This window comes from Heterodontus francisci, chromosome 36 (assembly GCF_036365525.1).
Source record: "Heterodontus francisci isolate sHetFra1 chromosome 36, sHetFra1.hap1, whole genome shotgun sequence".
NCBI classification, from domain to species: Eukaryota; Metazoa; Chordata; class Chondrichthyes; order Heterodontiformes; family Heterodontidae; genus Heterodontus; species Heterodontus francisci.
Window position 1 is genome coordinate 6,644,431 of NC_090406.1, and position 26,584 is coordinate 6,671,014.

The following is a 26,584-nucleotide window of genomic DNA, read 5'->3' on the forward strand; positions in this document are numbered from 1 at the left end:
GCCGGAGAAAACCCACGCAGACACAGGGAGAACTTGCAAACTCCACACAGGCAGTACAAAGAACAAAGATAATTACAGCACAGGAACAGGCCCTTCGGCCCTCCAAGCCTGCGCCGATCCAGATCCTCTCTCTAAACATGTCGCCTATTTTCTAAGGTTCTGTATCTCTTTTCTTCCTGCCCATTCATGTATCTGTCTGGATACATCTTAAAAGACTCCATCGTGCCCGCGTCTACCACCTCCGCTGGCAACGCGTTCCAGGTGCCCACCACCCTCTGCGTAAAGAACTTTCCACGCATATCCCCCCTAAACATTTCCCCTTTCACTTTGAACTCGTGTCCTCTAGTAATTGAAACCCCCACTCTGGGAAAAAGCCTCTTGCTGTCCACCCTGTCTATACCTCTCATGATTTTGTACACCTCAATCAGGTCCCCCCTCAACCTCCGTCTTTCTAATGAAAATAATCCTAATCTACTCAACCTCTCTTCATAGCTAGCGCCCTCCATACCAGGCAACATCCTGGTGAACCTCCTCTGCACCCTCTCCAAAGCATCCACATCCTTTTGATAATGTGGCGACCAGAACTGTACGCAGTATTCCAAATGTGGCCGAACCAAAGTCCTATACAACTGTAACATGACCTTCCAACTCTTGTACTCAATGCCCCGTCCGATGAAGGAAAGCATGCCGTATGCCTTCTTGACCACTCTATTTACCTGCGTTGCCACCTTCAGGGAACAGTGGACCTGAACACCCAAATCTCTCTGGACATCAATTTTCCCCAGGACTTTTCCATTTACTGTATAGTTCACTCTTGAATTGGATCTTCCAAAATGCATCACCTCGCATTTGCCCTGATTGAACTCCATCTGCCATTTCTCTGCCCAACTCTCTAATCTATCTATATTCTGCTGTATTCTCTGACAGTCCCCTTCACTATCTGCTACTCCACCAATCTTAGTGTCGTCTGCCGGAATTGAACCCAGGTCCCTGGAACTGTGAGGCTGCGGTGCTAACCACTGCGCCACGGAATATTTTTCGACTGGCACAGACACGATGGGCTGAGTGGCCTCTTTTTGTGCCATAAACTTTCTATGATACAGGAGAAACGAGTACATCGATGAGGTAGCAGTGTGTGTTTTGCTGCTTTTGCATCTGTACCACAGCCCGGACAGCACCTAAAACTGTGGCAAGCATTTCATTTCTTGTGCACTGAGGGATAATTCATACATTTTCATGGTGTACCAAAGGCTGTGTCCATCAAATGGTGAGGCTCTTGCTGTCTTTGGCATTATACAAGTCTTTGCTAGTATTTTTTAAAAATTCATTCTCAGGGATATGGTCATTGTTGGTGAGGCCAGCATTTATTGCCTATCCCTTGTTGCCCTTGAGAAGGTGGCGAGCCGCCTTCATGAACTGAATTAGTCTGCGGTCCGTGCGGTGAAGGTACACCCACAATGCTGTTCGGGAGGGAGTTCCAGGATTTTGACCCAGCAACTAAGAAGGAATAGCCAATGTATATCCACGTCAGGATGGTATGTGACTTGGAGGTGATGGTGCTCCCACACACCTGCTGCCCATATTTCCCACATTCTGAAAACAAATTTTTAAAATGAAAAGAAAAAAATTGAGTTGAACCCAGCTTCAAAGTTATCTGATAACATTCGGGCCCTCTTTTTCCTCCAGTCAGATGTTTGGCCAAACTTACTGACATTCTAATGTTTTCACATTTAGCCTTATCTGCAGCATTGCAGATGCGATCCTTATTTCGACAGGAGCAGCAGCATTAGAATGCTATGAAGTGATTGCTGGAGCTGTACGATTGACGGGAACAAAATCCACAACCTCAGTCACTGTAAACGGAGTATTTTCATTATTACAATATGGATTCTGTATTTATCTGGTATGGTCATTCTGTTAACCACGATCCTAATGCAAAGTGCAGTTGGATTACAGCAGGAGCTCTTGCTGAGATTTTTTACATCCAAATTTGGGATAGAACATCCTCACTACTCTGTCAGAATATGAGAACTTCTTTATCAGCAGGGTAGTTCATTTTGGAATGGCATAAAGTGCTGCAACTTCTGCACTTACCAAACACAGTGCTAGCTGCTGCCTGAGTGTTGTCATTATTATTGCATTGTGGTTACCACTGACAAGTCTGTATTTATTGTCTATTCCCAGTTGTCCTGAGTAGGTGACGGCGAGACTTTTTTTTGAACCATTGCAGTCCTTGTGCTCTCAGTGGTGCCAGCTGTGGCTCAGTGAGAACCCACAACTTTCTGACTCCAGGGACATGAGCACAAAAAATCTAGGCAGACACTTCCAGTGCATCACTGAGGGATTGCTGCACTGTTAGAGATGCTGTTTTTCAGATGAAACATTAAATTGCAGCTCTGTTTGCCCCCTCTCAAGTGATCTGGAAGACCCCGTGCCACTATTCAAAGAAGCGCAGTAGAGTTCTCCTCAGTGTCCTAAACAAATATTTAAAGACCATTTATTTGGTCATTTCTCATTTTGTTTGTGGGACCTTGCTGCCAAGTTTTTTGCATTACAACAGTGACTATACTTTACAAGAGCTTGGCTGCTGAAGTTCTTTGGACTTCCTGAGGTTGTAAAAAGTGCTTCGGAAATGCAGGTCTTTTCTTTGCGAAATGTAGGGAATTTCAGGATATTAACATAGCGATGATTCATTCCAAAAAAATGCTGGAGGCAGTGAAAAGTGCTAGTGTCTGACCGGGAAGGATCACTTGACTCTAATATTGGTATTTGAGATGGAAGCAGAACTGCAGGGCCAAATAGCAGAAATCCATTAAAATTAATCCATTCAGTTGCCAGCTGAGGTTGTATATTAAGTGCATTCTAATTGATTGCACCAAATTGTAATGAAAATCTATTAATAGGAATATAGTACAGTCACTCCTGTTTTTCTTCAGGTTGGGAGTCTGATGCCAGATTTACCAGTGTGTGCATGCGACAGGGAAGGTGTTTCTCTTAAACCATTATAGCCATGAAAATTTGAGTTTAAATCTCTCTCTGACAGCTTATTGACTTTCTGTCCTGGTGGGCCCTCCCATTGGCCCAACCGGGTGCCTTTCCCGCCTCCCGACCTTAATTGGATGCCGCTTCCAGAAGTAGCCTCTTATTTGGCCACCTTTGGTATGATCTCAAAGGTGGGCAGCCAGGCTTCACCAGTGGGGTCAGGATTTCAAAAAATTTTCAAAGACGGGGATTCCACTCTTGGGTTTTCTTTCATGTGGATAGAAACCGAAAGTGCACATTGCAGTATTGAGGCTGAGTCTCAAACAGAATCCAATTCACCAACCACAGAAAGCAAGTCACTGTTCGTGAAAGCCATTGCAGATGTTACCCACTATCACTAATAAATTAGCATATCATTCACACAAACTACCCTACCAAAAATAGGTGACAGAGTTCACTTCTATGCATGGAGATAGGGAAGTATTCAAAAGGCTGGCTGTACTTAAAGTTGATATGTCACCAGGACCGTATGGGATGCATCCAAGGATACTGAGGGAAGTAAGGGAGGAAATTGCAGAGATACTTGCCATAATCTTTCAATCCACCTTGGATGCAGGGGTGTTGCCAGAGGACTGGAGAATAGCAAATGTTACACCCTTGTTCAAAAAAGGGTGTTAGGATAAACCCAACAACTACAAACCAGTCAGTTTGATCTCGGGGATGCAGAATCTTTTAGAACTGATAATCTGGGACAAAATTAACAGTCACTTGGATAAGTGTGGATTAATTAAGGAAAGCCAACATGGATTTGTTAAAGGTAAATTGTGTTTAATTTGAGTTTTTTGATGGGGTAACAGTGAGAGTTGATGAGGGCATTGCAGTTAATATGGAGTATATGGACTTTCAAAGGCATTTGATAAAGTGCCGCATAATAGGTTTGCCAGCAAAGTTGAAGTCCATGAGATAAAACGGGCAGTGGCAGCATGGATACGAGACTGGCTAAAGGACAGAAAACAGTGTAGTGGTGAATGCTTATTGTTGGACTGGAGAAAAGTATACAGCGGAGTACCCAGGGATCAGTACCAGGACACTACTTTTTTGACATAATGATGACCCAGATTTGGGTGTACAAAGTGCAATTTCAAAATCTTCAGAAAGCACACAACTTGGAAGTATGGTGAACTGTGAGGAGGATGGTGATAGCCTTCAAGAGGAGTTAGATAGGCTGGTGGAATGGGCTGACATGTGGCAATGAAATTTAACGCGGAGAAGTGTGTAGCTATCCATTTTGATAGGAAGAATGAGGAGAGGCAATATAAAATAAAGGCTACAACGGGTGCAGAAACAGGAAGACCTGTGGGGTATATGTGGGCAAATCGCTCAAAGTGGCAGGGCAGGTTGAGAAAGTGGTTGAAAAGGCATATGAGATCCTGGGTTTTATCAATAGAGGCAATGAGTACAAAAGCAAGGCAATTATGCTATACTTTTATAAGGTACTATTTTGACCTCAACTGGAGTATTGTGTTCCATCCTGGACACTGCACTTAAGGAAGGATGTGACAGCTTTTGAGAAGATGCAGAAAAGATTTATGAGAATGGTTCCAGAGATGAGCGACTTCAGCTATGCTGCTACATTGGAGAAGCTAGGGTTGTTTTCCTTAGAGAAGAAAGGCGAGGAGATTTTATAGAGGTGTTCAAGATCATGGGTCCAGACAGAGTAGATTGAGAGAAACTGTTCCCATTGGCAGAAGGGTTGAGAACCAGAGGCCCTGATTTAAGGTGAATGGCAAAAGAATCGATGGTGACATGCGAAAAAACTTTTTTTTACACAGTGATGGTTAGGATCTGGAATACACTGCCTGAGAGTGGTGGAGGCAGTTTCAATCTTATCTTTAATGCTCCAGAACAATATTGAAGAGGTGGGTACTGCATTCTCTGCACTGCACCAAATCTGGCCCCTTGCACATCTCTGATTTTCATCACTCCGCCTCAGATGCCGAGGTCCTAAGCTCTGTAATTTCCTCTCTGAACCTCTTAGTCTCTCCTCCTTTAAGCTGTTCCTTAAAACCTACCTCTTTGACCAAGCTTTTGTTCACCTGTCCTAATGTCTCATTATGTGGCTCAGTGTGAAATTTTTTGTAACACTGGTTTGAAGCATCTTAGGATGTTTTACGATTAAAGGTAGTGAATAAATGCAAGCTGTTCAGATCCCTCTTTAGGATACGATGCTAAACCAATAATCTGTTGGTTGCTTCACATGGATTTGAAAGACCACGTGACTCTATGCACAGAAGGGCAGGGAGTTCACCTGATGCTCATCAACGGCAAATTGAAAAGCAAATTAACTAGTCATTCTCATTTGCTATAACCAAGTGGGTGCTAAGTTTGCCTACGAGTGACTGCAATTCAATACATAATTCTTGGATGTGAAGTGTTCTGAGATTTGATAGTTGTAATACAAATATGACTTCGTTTCCCCTCCTTTTCCTGATGTATCACTATTTCTTGCATTAGTCTGAGTTTCTAGTACTGAATTCAGTGGCACAAAGTCTGATGAAAGTACAATTTGATTTGTTCAAGTTCGCTATTTACATCATAAACATGCCCTTATCCCAGTCATCTTCCAATATTTAACAGCCCAGTTAGCTGTTGTTCAGTTGAGATATTCGGATTCTGTTCAGAGTCCAGAAGTGTCCTGTTTGTCATATTGACTGGTTTATCAAACGGTGTGAAACTTTGGCCTCAAAATCAGGGACAGTACAGTTCTTGGCGGAGGCAGTGCCAGGATTCGAGTTTATGTCTCGCTAGTTTTGCTGGCCTGAAATGAGACTGATCTGGAGGAATAGTCTGCTCACATTTGGGCTGTGACTCGAGTACATTTCAAAATCTTATGCACTAATGTCAAACTGAGGCCCTGACTGCCTCCTAGGGTGAATATAAAAGATACTATGGCACTATTTTGAAGAGGAGGAGGGAAATTCTTCCCAGCGTCCTGGCTAATATACCTCAGCCAGCATGATTTAAAGTAGATTATCTGGTCAATATCATGTTGCCGTTTGTGGAACCTTACTGTGCATAAATTGGCTGCTGCATTTCCTATTCTACAACAGTGACTACATTTCAAAAAGTGTTTCATTGGCTTAAGGTGCTTTTGTGACTTCTCCGGGTTGTGAAAGGTACTATATGACTGCAAGTCCTTTTGTCTCGTCATTCCTCCCTCCAACAGTGCAACACTCCCTCCAAACTGCACTGGAGTGTTAAATAATCTGCACTGACACATCTGCAACATTGAGAGGGTACTGCACTGTCAAGGGTACGATCCTTTGGAAGAGACGTTAAACCGCTCTGTTCCAATGGTTCAGGTGAACATTACAGATCTGTGGGAGCAGCTGATCTTGTTTCATGGAATCTAATGGTGCTCATAGGGCTGCTGCATTCACCCACACAAGGCTCCGTGTAATTCACAATTCTGAAATATTTGAGATGTTTGAGAAATGCAAACAGACAGATGCACAAAGACATCTGGAAGTTTAGGGAAAAGACTACAATTATCTGCCTGTCTGTGTCCTTGGGTTCTGGGTGAGATTATAATTCACGCTCTCCATTACGTGTTTGCAGCACAATTTGCAATCTTTGCCACAGACAATTATTTAAGTCATTGCATTTGTATTTTTTTTATTCATTCATGGGATGTGGGCGTCGCTGGCCAGGCCAGCATTTATTGCCCATCCCTAATTGCCCTTGAGAAGGTGGTGGTGAGCTGCCTTCTTGAACCGCTGCAGTCCATGTGGGGTAGGTACACCCACAGTGCTGTTAGGAAGGGAGTTCCAGGATTTGGACCCAGCGACTGTGAAGGAGCGGCAATATAGTTCCAAGTCAGGATGGTGTGAGACTTGGAGGGGAACTTGCAGGTGGTGGTGTTCCCATTTATGTGCTGCCCTTGTCCTTCTAGTTGGTAGAGGTCGCGGGTTTGGAAGGTGCTGTCGAAGGAGCCTTGGTGCATTGCTGCAGTGCATCTTGTAGATGGTACACACTGCTGCCACTGTGCATCGGTGGTGGAGGGAGTGAATGTTTGTAGATGGGGTGCCAATCAAGCGGGCTGCTTTGTCCTGGATGGTGTCGAGCTTCTTGAGTGTTGTTGGAGCTGCACCCATCCAGGCAAGTGGAGAGTATTCCATCACACTCCTGACTTGTGCCTTGTAGATGGTGGACAGGCTTTGGGGAGTCAGGAGGTGAGTTACTGTCAAGGGGAGATGGTTAGATTCTCTCTTGTTGGAGATGGCCATTGCCTGGCACTTGCGTGGCGTGAATGTTACTTGCCACTTCTCAGCCCAAGCCTGGATATTGTCCAGGACTTGCTGCATTTCTACACGGACTGCTTCAGTATTTGAGGAGTCGCGAATGGTGCTGAACGTTGTGCAATCATCAGCGAACATCCCCACTTCTGACCTTCTGATTGAAGGAAGGTCATTGATGAAGCAGCTGAAGATGGTTGGGCCTAGGACACTACCCTGAGGAACTCCTGCAGTGATGTCCTGGAGCTCAGATAATTGAACTCCAACAACCACAACCATCTTCCTTTGTGCTATGACTCCAGCCAACGGAGGGTTTTCCCCCTGATTCCCATTGATATCAGTTTTGCTAGGGCTCCTTGATGCCATACTCAGTCAAATGCTGCCTTGATGTCAAGGGCAGTCACTCTCACCTCACCTCTTGAGTTCAGCTCTTTTGTCCATGTTTGAACCAAGGCTGTAATGAGGTCAGGAGCTGAGTGGCCCTGGCAGAACCCAAACTGAGCATTAGTGAGCAGGTTATTGCTAAGCAAGTGCTGCTTGATACCACCTACTGTGCTATAAGATGCTATGATTGGTGGATCTTCAATAATGGGGAATGTTTATAATTTTAAGAGGAATTTTGACCTCTCTTCCATCCCACCCCTCTGAATATTATACTTGGGAATCAACAAGTGAGTTATAAATCCTTGAGTACCTGGACCTTTAGCTGCTTGCATATTCTGCTTTCTTGGTTGTTCTGAAGTAAAGGCCAGCTACCCGACGACATGTGTCGGGTTCAAGTCGGGTCGCACTTCTGGGTCCGGCATTCGTGCTCGGATTGGACACGCTCCATCACCACCTCCAGTAAGTGGCTCCACTGTTAATGTACTTTTTGGACTTGAAAGATGGTTTTGTTAGTTATTTTAAGCTTGTGCAGATAGGCAACAAAGTGAAAAACGGAAGGCCGGGTCGGGCGTGGGAAAAAAATGAAAGGACTCGGGCCGGGCCGGCTCGGTGTCAGGTTCTGTCGGGTTTCATTTGCAGACCCGAGCCAGCCTTTACTCTGAAGGGCAACTGGGTTCTAATTATCTTTGTGAATCTGTTGCAAAGCCAGTTGAAGGAAGAGTTAAAGAAAGTTATTTCATTTTTAGTTCATATTTCAGGTGATGGTTTCAGCTGACTTGCATTTACATAGCACCCTTCATGACCTCAGGATGTCCCAAAGCACTTTAGAACCAAATGTCAGTGATGTAATGTGTGAAACATGGCCGCCATGGAGCTCAGCAAGCTCCTACAAAGAGCAATATGATAATGACCAGATGATCTGCTTTAGTTATGTTGATTGAGGAATAAATATTGACAAGGATACTGGGGTGGGAGCTCGCCTACTCCTCTTCGAAATAGTACATTGAGCAGGTTATTGCTAAGCAAGTGCCGCTCGATGGCACTGTTGATGACGCCTTCCATCACTTTACTGATGATTGAGAGTAGGCTGATGGGGTGGTAATTGGCCGGGTTGGACTTGTCCTGCTTTTTGTGTACAGGACATACCTGGGCAATTTTCCAAGTTGCAGGGTAGATGCCAGTGTTGTAGCTGTACTGGAACAGCTTGGCTAGGGGCGCGGCAAGTTCTGGAGCACAGGTCTTCAGTACTATTGCCGGAATATTGTCAGGGTGCATAGCTTTTGCAGTATCCAGTGCCTTCAGTCGTTTCTTGATATCACGCGGAGTGAATCAAATTGGCTGAAGTCTGGCATCTGTGATGCTGGTGACTTCAGGAGGAGGCCGAGATGGATCATCAACTCGGCACTTCTGGCTGAAGATTGTTGCAAATGCTTCAGCCTTATCTTTCGCACTGATGTGCTGGGCACCCCCATCATTGAGGATGGGGATATTTGTGGAGCCACCTCCTCCAGTTCGTTGTTTAATTGTCCACCACCATTCACGGCTGGATGTGGCAGGACTGCAGAGCTTAGATCTGATCCGTTGGTTATAGGATCGCTTAGCTCTGTCTATCGCATGCTGCTTCCGCAGTTTGGCATGCAAGTAGTCCTGGGTTGTAGCTTCACCAGGTTGACACCAGATGTTAGTAAGGAGGACTTTGCAGGGTCGACAGGGCTGGGTTTGCCGTTGTCGTTTTCGGTGCCTAAGTCGATGCCGGGTTGTCCGTCTGGTTTTATTCCTTTTTATTGACTTTGTAGCGGTTAGGTACAGCTGAGTGGCTTGCTAGGCCATTTCAGAGGGCATGTAAGAGTTAACCACATTGCTGTGGGTCTGGAGTCACATGTAGGCCAGACCAGGTAAGGACAGCAGATTTCCTTCCCTAAAGGACATTAGTGAACCAGATGGGTTTTTACAACAATCGACAATGGTTTCATGGCCATTATTAGACTAGCTTTTAATTCCAGATTTATTAATTCAATTCAAGTTCCATCTTCTGCTGTGGTGAGATTCGAACCCATGTCCCCAGAGGGATACCCTGGGTCTCTGGGTTACTAGTCCAGTGATAATACCACTACGCCACCGCCTAATCACAAAATCCTAATATCGTAATTAATTTTTTTCCAATGGTTTTTCCATCCGAATTCTTGTAATAGGAAATATGAGCTTCCACCTCACCACTTGTTTTTCATTTGAGCTGGTTCTTTCCCTTTTGCCCTTTGCTGTCTTCCACTTTTGATATATCTTGTTTAATTTTGGCTGTATCGTCTAGAAATTTCCCTCCCTGCTTTTTTCCATCTCCTGCACTACCCCACCTTCCCCCGTTGTCTTAAATTCACTGACATATTGGGTTAAGATCTCTGCGCTCCTCCAGTTCTGGCCTCTTGTGTATTCCTGATTTTAATCACTCCACCATTTTCAGCCATGCCTAGGCCTGTGGAATTCCTTCCTTAAACCTCTCCGTGCCTCTACCTCTCTCGCCTCCTTTAAGACGCTTCTTAAAACCTACCTCTTTGATCAAGATTTTGGTCATCTGATCTAATATCTTCTCATCCGGCTCTGTTAAAGTTTGTTTGATAATCCTCCCATTAAGTATCTTTGGACATCTTTCTATGTTAAAGGAACTATAGACAAGGCAACAACTTGCATTTCTAGTGTTATTCAGGGGTAAGTTTTGGGGTGCATTTCCATTGTAGCATTGGGTGAAGCAGTTTTGCTGCAGCTCTAGTGTAAATGCAACCCGAATCCAGAGTTTAGGCCAATCCACTGCTTGAGCAAAGCAGTATAAGACTTCTTTGTGTGCCAGTTTGGGCCTTGGTGCCTGTTTTACACTACGCAGGTTTAACATTGGTGGAAAGTTGAAAGTGATTCACCGCGCTACTAACCTTTTAGTGTGAATGCACCCCATGAGACTGTTCACAGAGGGAGTTTGTCTACATAACAATGATACCCCAAGGGCTTTTGACTTTCTTTCAATCTGGTGTAAAATGAAGATGGTCAATTTATAGTTGATTGAACTAGAATAAGTAGTTTAGGGATTGAAATCTTTGCAAATGCTAAAACACATCAATTGGCAAGTGCATTGGCCAGTATGGAACAGAACCACATGTACTTGTAAACTCCTAAGGGCAATCTCTGATCTGTGCTGAGCTGTTCTTTGACAGATTCTACAGTACCCTGAGCTCAAGAGAGTTTAAAAATCAGCCAGGGCTCTCAAGCAGTGATCAATCTGAAATTTTAACTCTGTTCCTTTCTCCACAGTTGCTGCTTGGCTTGCTGAGTATTTCCAGCATATTTTTTTTCTTAGCCAGTGATCTTTGTTGGAAAATGTTTAGAATTTTATTCCTTGTGCCCACCAAGTGATCCATAATCTCCTAGCCTTGCCCCTATTTGATTACATCTCCCACTTCTTGCCCTCAAATCTGAGGATGAGACTCTTGAGTGTACTTGGTGTGTTACCAACTTGACCACTGCTGAGTATTGTCACATTTTCCTCTCCACAGTCGAATCCTCTTACTGTTGCAGAATAATCTAGAGAGCCATGTCAGCTCGTGACTCCTTAGTTCGGAGTCTCAAGCAGCAAGAGACCAAAAGGCAGGAGAGATTGGTGAAGCTGGGATTGTTCGCAGAGCAGAGGAGGCTATGGGGACACCTAGTAGAGGTAATCAAACTATGGGGAGTTTGATAGTGCAGATAGGGAGAAACTTGTTTCCTCTGACAAGTGGATTGGTGACCAGAGGTAATAGATTTAAAGTAATTGTCAAAAGAACTAAAAGGAAATTTTTTTTTTTGCATACAGAGGGGTTTTACTGACTGGGATACACTACCTGAAAGGGTGATACGATCAGCTTCCATAGGAACTTTCAAAAGGCATTTGGACATGTACTTGAGAAGTAATTTGCAGGATTCTGGGGGAAAAGGCTGAGTTGTGGGACTAAATTGGCCGGCTTTTTCAAAAAGCCCACATAGGCATGACATGTCTTCTGTGCATTAAGATGCTATGATTAGCCTTAGTGGGAATGATTAGGACCAGTTTTGTAAATGAGATGAGATTTTGGGCTCATTAAATAATGTATGTTGTTGGGCAACGGAATACTGTCTATTTTGGGCACTTCATATCAATACTAAGCATCACAATATTGATTATATGTTTTATTCTAAACAAGGTAACCATTTTTTTCTGTGTATGGTTTGATTACTCCCTATTTTCACTTTCATGGTCCCGTTTTAACAGTATGGACTGTTTCTGCGATCCATTTCCATCAGCAACGGCAGCCTTCAAATGTCTTACTGGAATAGCTGTTCATTATATGGGAGCCTCGACAATATGTGACTGTGGGAGGCATCGTGATGTTGCATGGTTTCGGTCCTAATCCATGGCCCAATGTGCATTTTTCATTACATTTCATCAATGTGCCTCAGTATCAACTTCAGACGTCTATTCGCAATTAAATTTTTCCATTTCCTATGTCAGCTGTTGTCTGGCCTCCGAGTGGGATTCCCAGTTTCGTATCAACGATTAAGTACCTGTTTTGTGCTCTTAAGTCTAATATCACTAGGAGCTGGGTTAAAATTGCCTAAACTGTTTCATATTGGACTCGTACAGCCAGCAGAGAGGAGGCTTTTATCCTGCAAGCCTGGGCTGGAGTGTGCCCATTCCCAATGTATAAAGACCAGTGTTTAACGCACTTCCACCAATGCTCCTTTTGAAGGTTTTGCCTGTTTCACAATTGAGTACAATTCAGAAGCGTAATTGGCTGTAAAACACAGTGCAGCGTCCTGAGGTCATGAAAGGTGCTACATAAATAGGCCCGTACCAAATTCATGGTCAAATTTTATAAATTTCATTGTCACAGCATTTTACATGATTTCACATATTTAAATTGTAGATTTCATGGTGTTGCAATAAACCATGAAAATGATCTATTCAAAACAAAAAAAAAGACAAGGCAGGTTTCTGGTTTCATCGACATAGAGATACAGCACTGAAACAGGCCCTTCGGCCCACTGAGTCTGTGCTGACCAAAAACCATCCATTTATACTAATTCTACATTAATCCCATGTTCCCTTACATCCCCACCTTCCCTCAATTCTCCTACCACCTACCTACACTAAGGGCAATTTACAATGGCCAATTTACCTATCACCTGCAAGTCTTTGGCAGTGGGAGGAAACCGGAGTACCCGGTGAAAACCCACGCGGTCACAGGGAGAACTTGCAAACTCCGCACAAGCAGTACCCAGAATTGAACCTGGGTCCCTGGAGCTGTGAGGCTGCGGTGCTAACCACTGCGCCACTGTGCCGCCCAAATTCTGACTTGTCTGCTAATATCATGGAATCGTTACAGTGCGGGATGCCATTCGGCCCGTCGTGTCTGCTCTGGCTCTTCGAAAGAGAAATTCCTTAATACTTGAGATTGCTTCTCTCAAAATTGCACTGGAATGCCTCCCTCATCTACCAATCAGCAAATTGAGCCTGGTGTCAATCACTAAACGTGCAATATTTGCAACATGCCAAGCATTCAGTGAGGTGCGCCTTGTGTCAATGAAAAAAAATGCGCGATGTTCACAAAATGGAGATTTCAGTTTGTGACACATTTTTCAAAGCCATGAATTTGGTGGAGCCCTATACATAAATGTATCTTGCTATCCCTCTGCCTCTGCTCCACACCACCCCCTACCCCAACTATCTGTCTCCCTGCCCCCACTCCATATCTCTGGCTCTCTGTTTCCCTGCCCCTTCTCTCTGGCCCACTGTATCTCCACATTTCACCACCTCCCCCCCCCCCCCCCCCATCTCTTTTCCTCCCTCTCAATCCCCCAACGCATCCATTCCCGCTTCCCTCTTCCCTTTGTACACCCCTCCCTCCCCCATGAGCGTGCCCCTACCTACCCCCTACGTGCGTCCCTCCCTCCCTCTCTAACCTCTGTGGGGCTGTCATCCCCACCATGTGGACCTCTCTCCCTACCCTCTGTGGCCCTCCCTGCCCACACTCTGGGCGTTCCTCGGCCCCTCCCTCCACTTTCCGCGCATCCCTCCCTCCCTCCGCTTCTATGTGTCTCTCTCTCTTTCTGTGTCTCTCTCTCTCTTTTTCTCTCTTTGTGCATCTAATCATCTTTTCTGGTTATATTCATAATGTACAGAGAGTAACAGTGGGTGGTTGATGGTTGGCACAGACTCGGTGGGCCGAAGGGCCTGTTTCAGTGCTGTATCTCTAAATAAAAAATAAATAAAATAAAAATAAACTGCTGTGTTTGGCTTTAATCATTATTGATAAGACAAGATTGTGCTGGAGCAGTGTTGTCTTTTGTTGCAAATGTGTTGGTGGGGGGTGGGGTACAGGCCAAACTGCAGATGGAGGGTGGTTTAACATCAGTCATTTCAAAATACTCAGTAACTGAGAATATGGGACTAGCAACATTTGTCAGGTGCTGAGAAACATTGACAGTACTGACCCTTGATAGAGGTTTGATTGGGTCCAAAAATAAATGTTTGCTTTGAAAGAGGTGGAGTAATCCAGCATTAGTCTAGCAAAGATGAAAGAAAGACAGTGAATACTTGAAATCTGAAATAAAATGAAGAAACTGCAGCTCTATCTTTAATCAATGCTGAGATTTTGCCCATTTCTTTCCGTTTAATGCTGACTGGTCTGTATTTCAAACATTTTTTTTCTAATTTAAATTCATGTTTAGCCTTTCTTGTCTATATACTTCGACATTTCCTTCCCTTTTCTATTTTGTTCCTCCAGCAAATTTTTCTCTCCTCTTCTGAAGGTGTTCACTTTTGCTGTGTTGAATTTTCAGCAGTGCTGACAGCCCCTTTGGTCCCTCATTTAAGTGATCCACTTGTCATATGTGAGACTGCGCAATGCTGTCTATTTGACTGGGGGCGTCGCAGCTACTTCTGATCTGACATCACCTAACATCATACTGGCATAAGCAGGGACTCATCCTGATTTTCACAACCCCTCCTGTCCTCTGACCTACATTGGTTCCAGGTTTTCCAAAACTTCAGATTTGAAAAAAAAATTCACCTTTTTCTATTAGAATCCCTCCATGTTTGCACCGCTCCCTATCTCTGTAACTTCCTCCAGGACTTTACACATAAGTACTCTGTTCCCCTGGCTAGGTCCTCTTGCGCATTCTCCTCCTTTAACCCCACCTTTGGCAATCATCCCTTCAGCTGCCAAGGCCCCAAGGTTTGGAATTCCCTCCCTAAACCTCTCCAGTTCCTTTCTATCCCTTGCTTTGAAACCTGCGTTTGGCAAAGCTTTTGGTCAACCGTCTCCTAACAGCTCCTGCTTTACTTGTTGTGCACTAGTGCCTCAGCTCTGTGAAGTGCTGTGGGCACTATATAAATGCGAGTCGTTGTCCTTGTCCCTGTGAAAGAAACATTTGGATGCTGCCTTGAACCACTCCATGAGGGTGTGTTTGAAATCAGTAACTTTCACTTTGGAAAAACCGCACAAATAATACTGTTGACACCACAATAGGCTGAAGGGACAAAGCAACCAAAATATACAAAAAGATCATGAGTTTTACTGTTGTAAACTTAATTGAGTTGTTTGAGCCTCAAACCAAATTCTGCATGATGAACTGAAGCTTACACGAAAGACCTGGAAACCTGGCTTATGAATAGAAAAACTTGTCATCAAGCTTTGACAAATGCCGGGGACTAAATTAGAACCTTATGTTTGCTGCCTGCCATCCTTGATTTTTGGATCACTTGTGTCTCGGCTTACTAGGATGAAAAGCAGACTGGTGGTGACAGTGCGAGTGATTTGTAGTAATGGAGGCTGTCACGAGCAGCAATGCACCTTCAACTCATTCACCCTAGCATTCTGTATAAATAAAGTGGTAGGGTTTGTAAAATTGCTCAATGATCATATGTACATCAATATAAGGCTGTGAATGATTCAATGGAAAATGCAAAACATGTACGCCATAAAGGGATGATTCGTTAGCAGAGGCGGAAAGGGTTGTGATTATGATTGTAGAGCATTTGCTGAAAGTGAAGCCATTATGAGCAAGACTGGGCTTGCGCATCTCCGGGGTATTTGACTAAAAGTCTAAATGCTACTCTACCCTTGAATCGATTTATTGGTGAAGCTGTAAACAAAATATCAGCTGCCAACTCTGGGCATGCAATATTAAAAAATGAGATTGATGTTTGTGGAGAGTTCACAGAAAGACTTAGAATTTTGGGTTCTAAGATGCTGGCCAAACTCTCATTCCAAGGATATTGGGAAGGGGATGTGATGCAGGTTTCGGACTAGTGCTAAGAGGGACGGATGTTGTAATTGCATGCAGTTATTTCTTAGATATTCTGTGCCAAACTGGAGGACATGAGCACAAAATTAAAATGCCTCCAGCAAGATTTTGATGTTTCTTTTCCCCCCCACACCCCCTTTATTTTGGTCAGGATTTAGTGGATAGGGAAGCACACCTGTGGTGCAGTTTGACTTTAATGCGTAGCTGAAAGTGCAGAAGAAGTAGCATCCATCATTAAACTGTTCAATACAAAAATGGTGTGTTTGCATGAACTTAACGGAAGGCCATGCATTTACTTCCTCTCTCATCCCTTTTATGTAATTTATCTCTTCCAACGAGTCATTAATGTTGATCCTTTATTCTTTTGCAGGAGTCCTGTGATCCGCACACTGCCCTGTATGTGCGAGAGGGATTGTTATGGACAATGTGGCAGAGAAAACTCTTGAAACTACTCCCACTCAAGTAATGGTAAGAATGGAGAATGTATTAGGGTGATTTGAGACCTCACATCAGAGATCCCAATGAATACATTGTTGAGCCAACACCTGGTGTGTTGATGCCCAGAATGGAAATGTGGAATGTCATGATTGATATCAGTGTGGAAAATGACGACCTTGCATGGATTGGTTGTGTGCATGCGTCCGTGCGCGTGTGCGTTCACAGTAGGCTACTACCCAAGGTCCATCTCAATGTGGAGTAGGGATGATACAGTTGAACAAAGTCCCCTGGACTCGGGGGTGGAGAGTGGGTAGTGGTAGTCTGGATTCCTTGTATGGTTGGAATGGGGAAACAAGCACTCCAGCAATAAACAGTGTCTTCAGGGAAGGAGAAACATTGGAATTGGTGGGGGTGGAGGAGGAGGGAAAGAGTGTGGAACTAGTAATTTAAACATAGATGCATTTAAGGGGAAACTAGATGACGTAGAAAGGAGAAGGATATGTTGACAGATACAGTAGGGTGGGAGGAGGCTCATGTGGAACATAAATACCAGCGCAGACCAGTTGGACCAAATATTCTACCCTGTGCTGTTAATTCTATGTAAAGAGTGTTTATTTTCCAGTAGTCCTGAAGGGCCTCATTAATATAATGCTTCCGTGGTTTCCATATCATTTAACTTGCTTATTGCTGAAAATAGAGACATGTTGTCGAAGCTTTTCGTCTTGCACTCATCAGGATAATCTGCAAGAATAACCAATGTAAGGGAAAACAACAACTTTATACTGTATGAGAAGAGAGCTCTGATTGGTTGGCAAGTGAACTCTGGTAGAGGCGTTGCCATGGAGAATGCACCAGTTTACGGTGACTGACAGTTAACTGCCAAACATTTTTTGAAATTTAAACCAGGCAGCTTGATTCTGGTTGGTCCAGGCATTTCCCTGAGGAATGAACCAGTGAATGGCTGTCACTTATTTTGTTTAACTGGAACAGGTGCAATATTTATGCATGTTCTTTCTGTCTGCAAAGAACAGGGCCCTGTGTATTAATATAGCTAGCAAATGCGCCACACTGTGAGCCCTACCGACAGTCTTAAATTGGTTGTCAGCGTAATTCTTAGCACACTGAGGGTTATTTAGCAAATGTTGTCTAATCGCTGAATCACATGTAATGTTAGACACGTGTTTTGAGTTTTGCAAGCACAAGCTGGTTGGGTAAGGCCTATACCTTGCCCGTTGCGAACAGCAGAAAGGACATGTTGTTTGATATGATCCATCAAGTCTTTGGGATGTACAGCCTATATACTTAGCATACAAATGATTCTTTAACTTGCTGTGATATGTGAGTAGCATTTCTCTGCAGTTAAACTTTGAGCCTTTCTGTGTATTAATTGCCTTATTAGCAGCCCGGATCAATAGAATAAAGGTGAACCATTTGCTTGCCCAGCATGCAGACTTGCTGTACCAGAAAGAATGGGAGTTGTTCTAGTTGGCTCTGCAGTCAAGGCGTGTTTTCCCAGTGCTATGTTACAAGAATTTCAGAGAAGCATGGCGGTGGGCATGTGACATTTTCATGCAATGATACTGCATTAATATTCCAGAGGTCATGAGTTCAATTCCCTCCATGGCAAAATATAACATTAGATTCAATAATTCTGGTATTAAAGTAGACAAAACGCTGGAAATACTCAGCAGTCGGGCAGCATCTGTGGAGAGAGGAACTGAGTGTGTCACTTGTCTACATGGCTCATCATTACACCAGCAGCTGTCTTTACCCGTTAGGCCATCAAGATGGTCCTTTGGTTAGTAGACTACTGAGTATATACACACGTTGTCTGAACTGGAGTGGGGAAGAACGACCAGTATCAACCAAGGTGGAGGGGAATTTTCAGATAAGGAAAAGGAAGGCATATCGGAAGCACTCGTATGGAAGGTGGCATCGTTCAAACAAACAAGACCATCCGAATTAGGAGCAGGAGTGGCTGATCTCACTGTAACCGCAACTCCACATTCCCGCCTACCTCCGATAACCTTTCACCCCCTTATCAAGAATCTATCTACCTCTGCCTTAAAAATATTCAAAGACTCTGCTTCCACCGCCTTTTGAGGAAGAGTTCCAAAGACTCACGACCCTCAGAGAGGAAAATATTACTCCTTATTGTGGTCTTAAATGGGCGACTCCTTATTTTTAAACAGTGGCCCCTAGTTCTAGAATCTTCCACCTCCTTTCCATATCCACCCTGTCAATACCCCTCAGGATCTTATATGTTTCAATAAAGTCACCTCTTACTCTTCTAGACTCCAGTGGATACAAGCCTAGCCTGTCCAACCTTTCCTCATAAGATAACCTGCCCGTTCTTTACAGGAAGTGGGGTGGGAGGAAGTATAGTCAAGGTATTTTTGGAAGTCAGTGGACTTGCAGTGGTAACCTGGTAACTTGTGTGTTAATATTCTCAGGGAAGGGAACTGGCTGCCCTGATGATAAAATCAAAATACCGTGGATGCTGGAAATCTGAAATACGAACAGAAAGTGCTGGAAATACTCAGCAGGTCTGGCAGCATCTGTGGAGAGAGAAACAGAGTTAATGTTTCAGGTGTGTGACCTTGCATCTGAACTGGCTGCCCTTACTGGCTTTGACTTACATGTGACTCTGTTACTACGCCATGTGGTTGACTTTTAATATGAGCCACCCAGTTGTTCAGAGCAACTAGAGATGGGCAGTAACTGTGACCTTGCCTCATTGCAGGACTAAAGAATAACACTTCAGATGTTTGTGGGGGTGGAGTGAGTTGGGGAAAATCCATTAGTACAATAGGATTATAGATTTTTTACATAAGTCTGGGTTGTGCCTAGAGAAAGCATTATGATCTGTGTAACATCAGGGTGCAGTACTAGTGGGTACAGGCCTGTCACTGTAGAGCACTGGGGTACAATACTGATGGTACAGGCCTGTCACTGTATAGCACTGGGGTACAGTACTGGTGGGGGGAAAATGTACTAATAAATTGAGCACATCACACTGTCAAGAAAATGTTATACCAGATGAGGATTTTTAATTCATCGGTTGGAAACCTACATTAAACTTTTCCAAAGGATCTGGGATCCGACAGTTAACTTTTAAAAAGCTAGCGGCCAAGATGGCAACCACAATTTGCATTGAAATGCCTCACATTCTAGGACATCGAATTGGAGACGCATGTCTAACGATGCTGCATCCAGGACAATGCCTCATGAATTTGGAATTAGCTAACAACTTCAGTTCTAATGGCAAAACATTCAAAGCCATCTTGGAACATTAACAGTGGAGTCATACCTTCAGGGGGTGAACATTGAAGCAATGACACTCGAGAGAGATTGAAAATACCGAGACTCAAATCTAATTAAATTGCAAACGAGGACACTGGATCGCTCTCTCTCTCTCTCTCTCTCTCGCTCTCTCGCTCTCTCGCTCTCTCGCTCTCGCTCTCTCGCTCTCTCTCGCGCTCTCGCGCTCACGCTCTCTCTCTCGCTCCAGGTAACACTGAAGTTTGAAACCTGTCTGCGACTGTGGACCATCCAAGCCAATCATTGCTACAGACAGAGACCCCCAGGGAGGAATGCCACCTACAACTCTATCTCCAAGAAAAACTCTGAACCATGTGGGCCAGCCACAAAGTGCACTTCCAAAGCCAGAGACTTCAGGATCACAACTTCAACCAGAAGACAACGGAATTACCAGTCCCCACAGACTGTGTATTATTTTTATTTGTCCTGGCCTCTAATCCAACCCACCATTCCCTTATCACTCTGTAACCTGTTTGTGTGTGCGTGCGTGCATGTGAGAGAAAGTGTAGCTTGGTTTTTGTTGTTTTATCTAGATTGGGTTTACATTTTTTTTTAGTACAATAAACTCACCTCTTGTTTAAACTCAAGAAAACCTGTCTGGTTCTTTTATGATCACAACTAAGGTAAAAGGTAAAATATTCACTGAAGTGGTAAGCACATGCACTGTTTTAAAAGCAATAAACCCTGTTGTGGTCAAACAAGGAGAAAGACAAGAGGGGAGCCTTGTGACGCCTCCTCACCTGATCGTAACACTATAATTAACATATTGGTGCATGGTCTGATTCCCTGATCTGTGCAGAGACAGCTGATAGTTAGGGATGCTGCAGTTGGCTTCACTGGGCCAGGGAACATTGGGTGAGGACAAAATTGGGTTTGGCAGTAATTCTCTCCATGGTCAAATAGTCTTCTGACACCCATCATCAATGCTGTTAAGTGAAGAATAAGCAATTACATGAACAAGTGGGAGAGGCCTTAGAAGGGAGAACTAACAAAAATATCCCTGAATCCCAGCTTAATTTTTTTTTTCAGAAAAGGGGTTTATTAAATTTGGGTGAGAAAGAAAGTGACATTTTTTTCTGTGCCAGTTTGGTATCTGTGTTAAACAAGCCTATTGATAACACTGCATTAATTTATTGTTATGTCCCATCTGTTGTTCGAATTCATTCCATTTCTGTGTTTGATATGATTCCAGCTGCTCCAAAGCCATTTTATATCCTTCTCAGAATATTTTCAATTTGGAATTTTTATGACATGAAAACCAATTAACAAACTTTGCTTGCTGTGCTTTTCCGAGCAGTAAATACCTTCAGCAGGAAATACATTTGTCTCTTCCTGTTAACATCTCAAAATTTGAAACTGCTTATGGCACAAAAGAGACCACCTGTGCATTTGAAGAACTCTTTGCAGATAATCCTATCACCAAGGCGCACTCATTTACAGCGGCTGCACCTGCCTCCTTGTTGCATAGCGGCTGTGAAGAGTAGGGACTCTCCCTCAATGTTTATCCCTAAGAGCGCAGATTGACTGGTCGTTGCTGTTTGTGGGATGTTGCTGTGCTATGCTGGCAGCTGCATTTTCTCCACTATAGAAGTGACTACACTTCAAAAGTACTTAATTGGTTGAGCACTTTGGGACGTCCTGAAGTCATGAACGGTGCTATAGAAATGCAAGTCTTTTGCTTACTTTCATGCTTTCACTCACACTCGTTCTCTTGTTTACCTGCAGCCATGTCCTTTGTTATTACCGTAGAGTGTGCCAGCTTTTCTTCACTCCTTGCCTTTAGGCTCCGCGTCTACCACAGTCTACCGTAAACCTACCTTCACTGGTCAATACGCTCATTGGGATTCCTACAGTTCTACGCGCTTTAAGATTGGCCTTCTCGGCAACCTCGTAAATAGGGCCCAAGCCATTTGCTCACCATGCAAGCTTGATGCTGAAATAGGGCGAAACAAAGACAGTGTCAACCCTGATCAGATAATTTCTCACTGTATATCGCGCAAACTTATGAACGGGCCTAAGGCTGTCATTTTCGGCCCTGAAAAGTGCCCAGTCGACCTCAAGTTACTTTGGAAGGGTAATGTATCCCAAAAATTTGAGCAACAGGTGAAACTAGCTGTTTCACGTTGCTTCTATGCAGTAGGTCGTACATCCCAAAGACTGACTGATCGTATCAAACAACATGTCCCTTCTGCTGTTCGCAACGGGCAAGGTACAGGCTGTACCCAACCAGCCCATGCTTGCAAAACTCAAAACAGTGTCCAACATTAGATGTGATTCCGTGATTGAACAGCATTTGCTAAATAATCCTCAGTGTGCTAAGAATTACGCTGACAACCAGTTTAAGATTGTCAGTAGGGCTCGCAGTGTGGCGCATTTGCATGTACTGGAAGCTACATATATTAATACACCGGGCCCTGTTTGCAGACAGAAAGAATATGTGCAAACATTGCGTCTGTTTCAGCTGAACAAAATAAGTGACAGCCATTCACTGGTTCATTCCTTGGGGAAATGCCTTGACCAATCAGAGTCAAGCTGCCTGGTTTAAATTTCAAACAAAGCTTGGCAGTTGATTGTCAGTCACTTAACTGGTGCATTCTCCATGGCAACGCATCTACCAATCAGAGTTCACTTGCCAACAAATCAGTACTCTCCTCATATAGTAAAAGTTGTTGTTTTCCCTTATATTGGTGTTCTTGCGGATTGTCCTGATGAAAAGCTTTGACAACATGTCTCTATTTTCAGCAGTAAGCAAGTTCTGTCCTACAGAGTGTAATATATCCAAATTTGCTGACAATACAAAAATACACCCTGGAAGAGGGTGTAGAAGGGTGGGTTAGTAAATTTGCGGATGACACTAAGGTCGGTGGAGTTGTGGATAGTGCCGAAGGATGTTGTAGGGTACAGAGGGACATAGATAGGCTGCAGAGCTGGGCTGAGAGATGGCAAATGGAGTTTAATGCGGAAAAGTGTGAGGTGATTCACTTTGGAAGGAGTAACAGGAATGCAGAGTACTGGGCTAATGGGAAGATTCTTGGTAGTATAGATGAACAGAGAGATCTTTGTGTCCAGGTACATAAATCCCTGAAAGTTGCTACCCGGGTTAATAGGGCTGTTAAGAAGGCATATGGTGTGTTAGCTTTTATTAGTAGGGGGATCGAGTTTCGGAGCCACGATGTCATGCTGCAGCTGTACAAAACTCTGGTGAGACCGCACCTGGAGTATTGCGTGCAGTTCTGGTCACCGCATTATAGGAAGGATGTGGAAGCTTTGGAAAGGGTGCAGAGGAGATTTACTAGGATGTTGCCTGGTATGGAGGGAAGGTCTTACGAGGAAAGGCTGAGGGACTTGAGGTTGTTTTCGTTGGAGAGAAGGAGGAGGAGAGGTGACTTAATAGAGACATATAAGATAATCAGAGGGTAAAAAGAGCACGAGGGATAGGCCACATAATTATAGGCCGGTCAGTCTGACATCTGTGGTGGGCAAATTATTATAATCAGTTCTGAGAGATAGGGTGGATAGTGAGAGTCTTTTTCCTCGGATGGTGATGGCAAACACGAGGGGACATAGCTTTAAGTTGAGGGGTGATAGATATAGGACAGATGTCAGAGGTAGTTTCTTTACTCAGAGTAGTAGGGGCGTGGAACGCCCTGCCTGCAACAGCAGTAGACTCGCCAACTTTAAGGGCATTTAAGTGGTCATTGGATAGACATATGGATGAAAATGGAATAGTGTAGGTCAGATGGTTTCACAGGTCGGCGCAACATCGAGGGCCAAAGGGCCTGTACTGCGCTGTAATGTTCTAATTCTAATTCAAACGACTATTAGCAAGAGGATAACTAAGGAAAGGGAGGGGCCTATCAGATGTACAGGGTAACACACATGGATGCAGAAGATGTGGGCATGGTTCTTAATGAGTACTTTGTCTCTGTCTTCACAAAGGAAGAGAGATGATGCAGACATTGTAGTTAAAGAGGAGAAGGGTGAAATATTAGGTATGATGAGCATAATGAGAGAAGGAAGTACTAGAGGGTCTGACATCCTTAAAAGTGAATAAATCACAAGGGCCGGATGGATTATATCCCAGGCTGTTAAAGGAAGCCAGGGAGGAAATAGCGGGTGCTCTGAGGATCATCTTCAAATCCTCACTAGATACAGGCGAGGATCCAGAGGATTGGCGGTCTGCGAATCTTGCACCATTGTGTAAAAAGAGCACGAGGGATAGGCCACATAATTATAGGCCGGTCAGTCTGACATCTGTGGTGGGCAAATTATTATAATCAGTTCTGAGAGATAGGATAAACTGTCACTTCAGCACGGATTAATTTGCGGTAGTCAGTGTGGATTTGTTAAGGGAAGGTCATGTCTTACTAACTTAATTGAATTTTTTGAGGAAGTAACGCGGTGGATTGATGAGGGTAGTGTAGTGGATGTTGTCTACATGGATTTTAATAAGGCATTTGACAAGTTCCCACATGGCAGACTGGTCAGAAAAGTTAAAGCCCATGGGATACAGGGAAATTTAGTTTAGTTTAGAGATACAGCACTGAAACAGGCCCTTCGGCCCACCGAGTCTGTGCCGACCATCAACCACCCATTTATACTAATCCTACACTAATCCCATATTCCTATCACATCCCCACCTGTCCCTATATATTTCCCTACCACCTACCTATACTAGGGGCAATTTATAATGGCCAATTAACCTATCAACCTGCAAGTCTTTGGCATGTGGGAGGAAACCGGAGCACCCGGAGGAAACCCACGCAGACACAGGGAGAACTTGCAAACTCCGCACAGGCAGTACCCAGAATCGAACCCGGGTCCCTGGAGCTGTGAGGCTGCGGTGCTAACCACTGCGCCGCAATGTGACAAGTTGGTTCCAAATTTGGCCTAGTGACAGGAAACAAAGGGTAGTAGTCGACAGATGTTTTTGTGCATGGAAGGCGATTTCCAGTGCCGTTCCACAGGGCTCAGTGTTGGGTCCCTTGCTGTTTCTGGTATATATTAATGATTTGGACTTAAATGCTGAAGGCATAATTGGGAAATTTGCAGATGACACAAAAATTGGCCGTGTAGTTGATAATGAACAGGATGGCTGTAGACTCCAGAATGATATCAGTGGTTTGGTTGAGCGGGCGGAAAAGTGGCAAATGGAATTCAATTCGGAGAAGTGTAAGGTAATGCATTTGGGGAGGGCAAACAAAGCAAGGGAATACACATTGAACGTGAGGATATTGAGAGGGGTAGAGGAAGTGAGAGACCTTGGAGTACATGTCCACAGGTCCCTGAAGATGGCAGGACAGGTAGATAATGTGGTGAAGAAGGCATATAGAATGCTTTCCTTCATTAGCCGAGGTATAGAATACAATAGCAGGGATGTAATACTGGAACTGTATAAAACACTGGTTAGACCACAGCTGGAGTACTGAGTACAGTTCTGGTCACCACATTACAGGAAGGACATGATAAAAGCAAAATACTGCAGATGCTGGAAATCTGAAATAAAAACAAGAAATGCTGGAACCGCTCAGCAGGTCTTCGGACCCTTCCGAAATGTTAACTCTGCTTCTCTTTCCACAGATGCTGCCAGACCTGCTGAGTGGTTCCAGCATTTCTTGTTTTTATTACAGGAAGGACATAATTGCTCTGGCGAGAGAAATGTGATGGAGTACTGTCCAGTTTCCTGGATGAGTGCAGCTTCCACAACACTCAAGAAACTCTATACCATCCACAATAAGGAGGACACTTAATGGCACTCCATCTGCTACAGGTGCATTGTCGCTGCAATGTATGCCATCTACAAGATGCACTGCAACAATTTGCCAAGGCTGCTTAGCATCTTCCAAATGCACGACCTCTACCAGATAGAAAGAGAAGGGCAACAGGCGTGTGGGAACATCACCACCACCTCCAGGTTCCCCTCCATGCCATCCATATTCGCTGGGTCAAAATCCTGGAACTCCTTACCTAACAGCACTTTTACCAGTACCTTCACCACTCAGATTGCAGTGGTTCAAAAAGGAGAGGAGATTTACAGGAAAGTTGCCAGGGCTTGAAAATTGCAGCTATGAGAAAAGATTAGATTGGCTAGGGTTGTTTTTCTTGGAACAAAGGAGGTTGAGGAGTGACTTAATTGAGATGTACAGAATAATGAGGGGCCTAGATAGAGTAGACAAGAAAGACCTGTCTCCCTAGTGGAGAGGTCAGTTACTGGGGGCACAGATTTAAGGTGATTGGTAGGGGATTAGAGGGGATCTGAGGAAAAACATTTTCACTCAGAGGGTGGTGGGTATCTGGAATTCACTGCCCGGATGAGTGGTGGAGGCAGAAACCCTCAACTCATTTAAAAGGTACCTGGACCTGCAGCTGAAGTACTGTAACCTGCAAGGCTGCGGACCAGCTGCTGGAAGGTATGATTGCACAAGAAATAGGATCGGGAGTGGATCATATGGCCCATTGAGCCTGCTCCGCTATTCAAAATGATCATGGCTGATCTTGGGATTCAACTTCACTTTTCCACCCACTCACCATACCCCTTGATCCCCTGAGAGACCAAAAATCTGTCTTTCCCAGCCTTAAATGTATTCGACGATGGAGCATCAACAACCTTCTGGGGATAGAGAATTCCAAAGATTCACAACTCTCTGAGTGACCACGACCTCAACCACCTAGAAAGAGAAGGGCAACGGATGCAATGGGCCAAGTGGCTTCTTTCTGTGCTGTAAACTTTCTATGATTTTATTAGATTGGGTGGCTAGATTTTTCACCCAGTGCAGACATGATGGGCTGAATGGCCTCTTTCTGTGCTGTAACTTTTCTATCGTTCTAAATCAGGAATGTGATGGAGTACTGTCCAG

General features: G+C 44.1%; 1 protein-coding gene across 4 annotated transcripts in view; it reads left to right on the forward strand.

Annotated features, from left to right (window-relative positions):
* Window positions 1–26,584, forward strand: part of slc25a42 (solute carrier family 25 member 42) — a 76,168-nt gene that overhangs the window by 22,074 nt on the left and 27,510 nt on the right. For 3 of the 4 annotated variants that reach the window (XM_068016064.1, XM_068016065.1, XM_068016063.1), the window contains exon 2: window positions 16,339–16,436. In XM_068016064.1, coding sequence (XP_067872165.1) covers window positions 16,386–16,436 — 51 coding nt within the window. In that variant the 5' untranslated portion in view covers window positions 16,339–16,385. Of the gene's footprint in view, window positions 1–16,338; window positions 16,437–18,859; window positions 18,997–26,584 lie in introns of those variants that run through there. The other variant, XM_068016066.1, reaches the window with a different exon arrangement.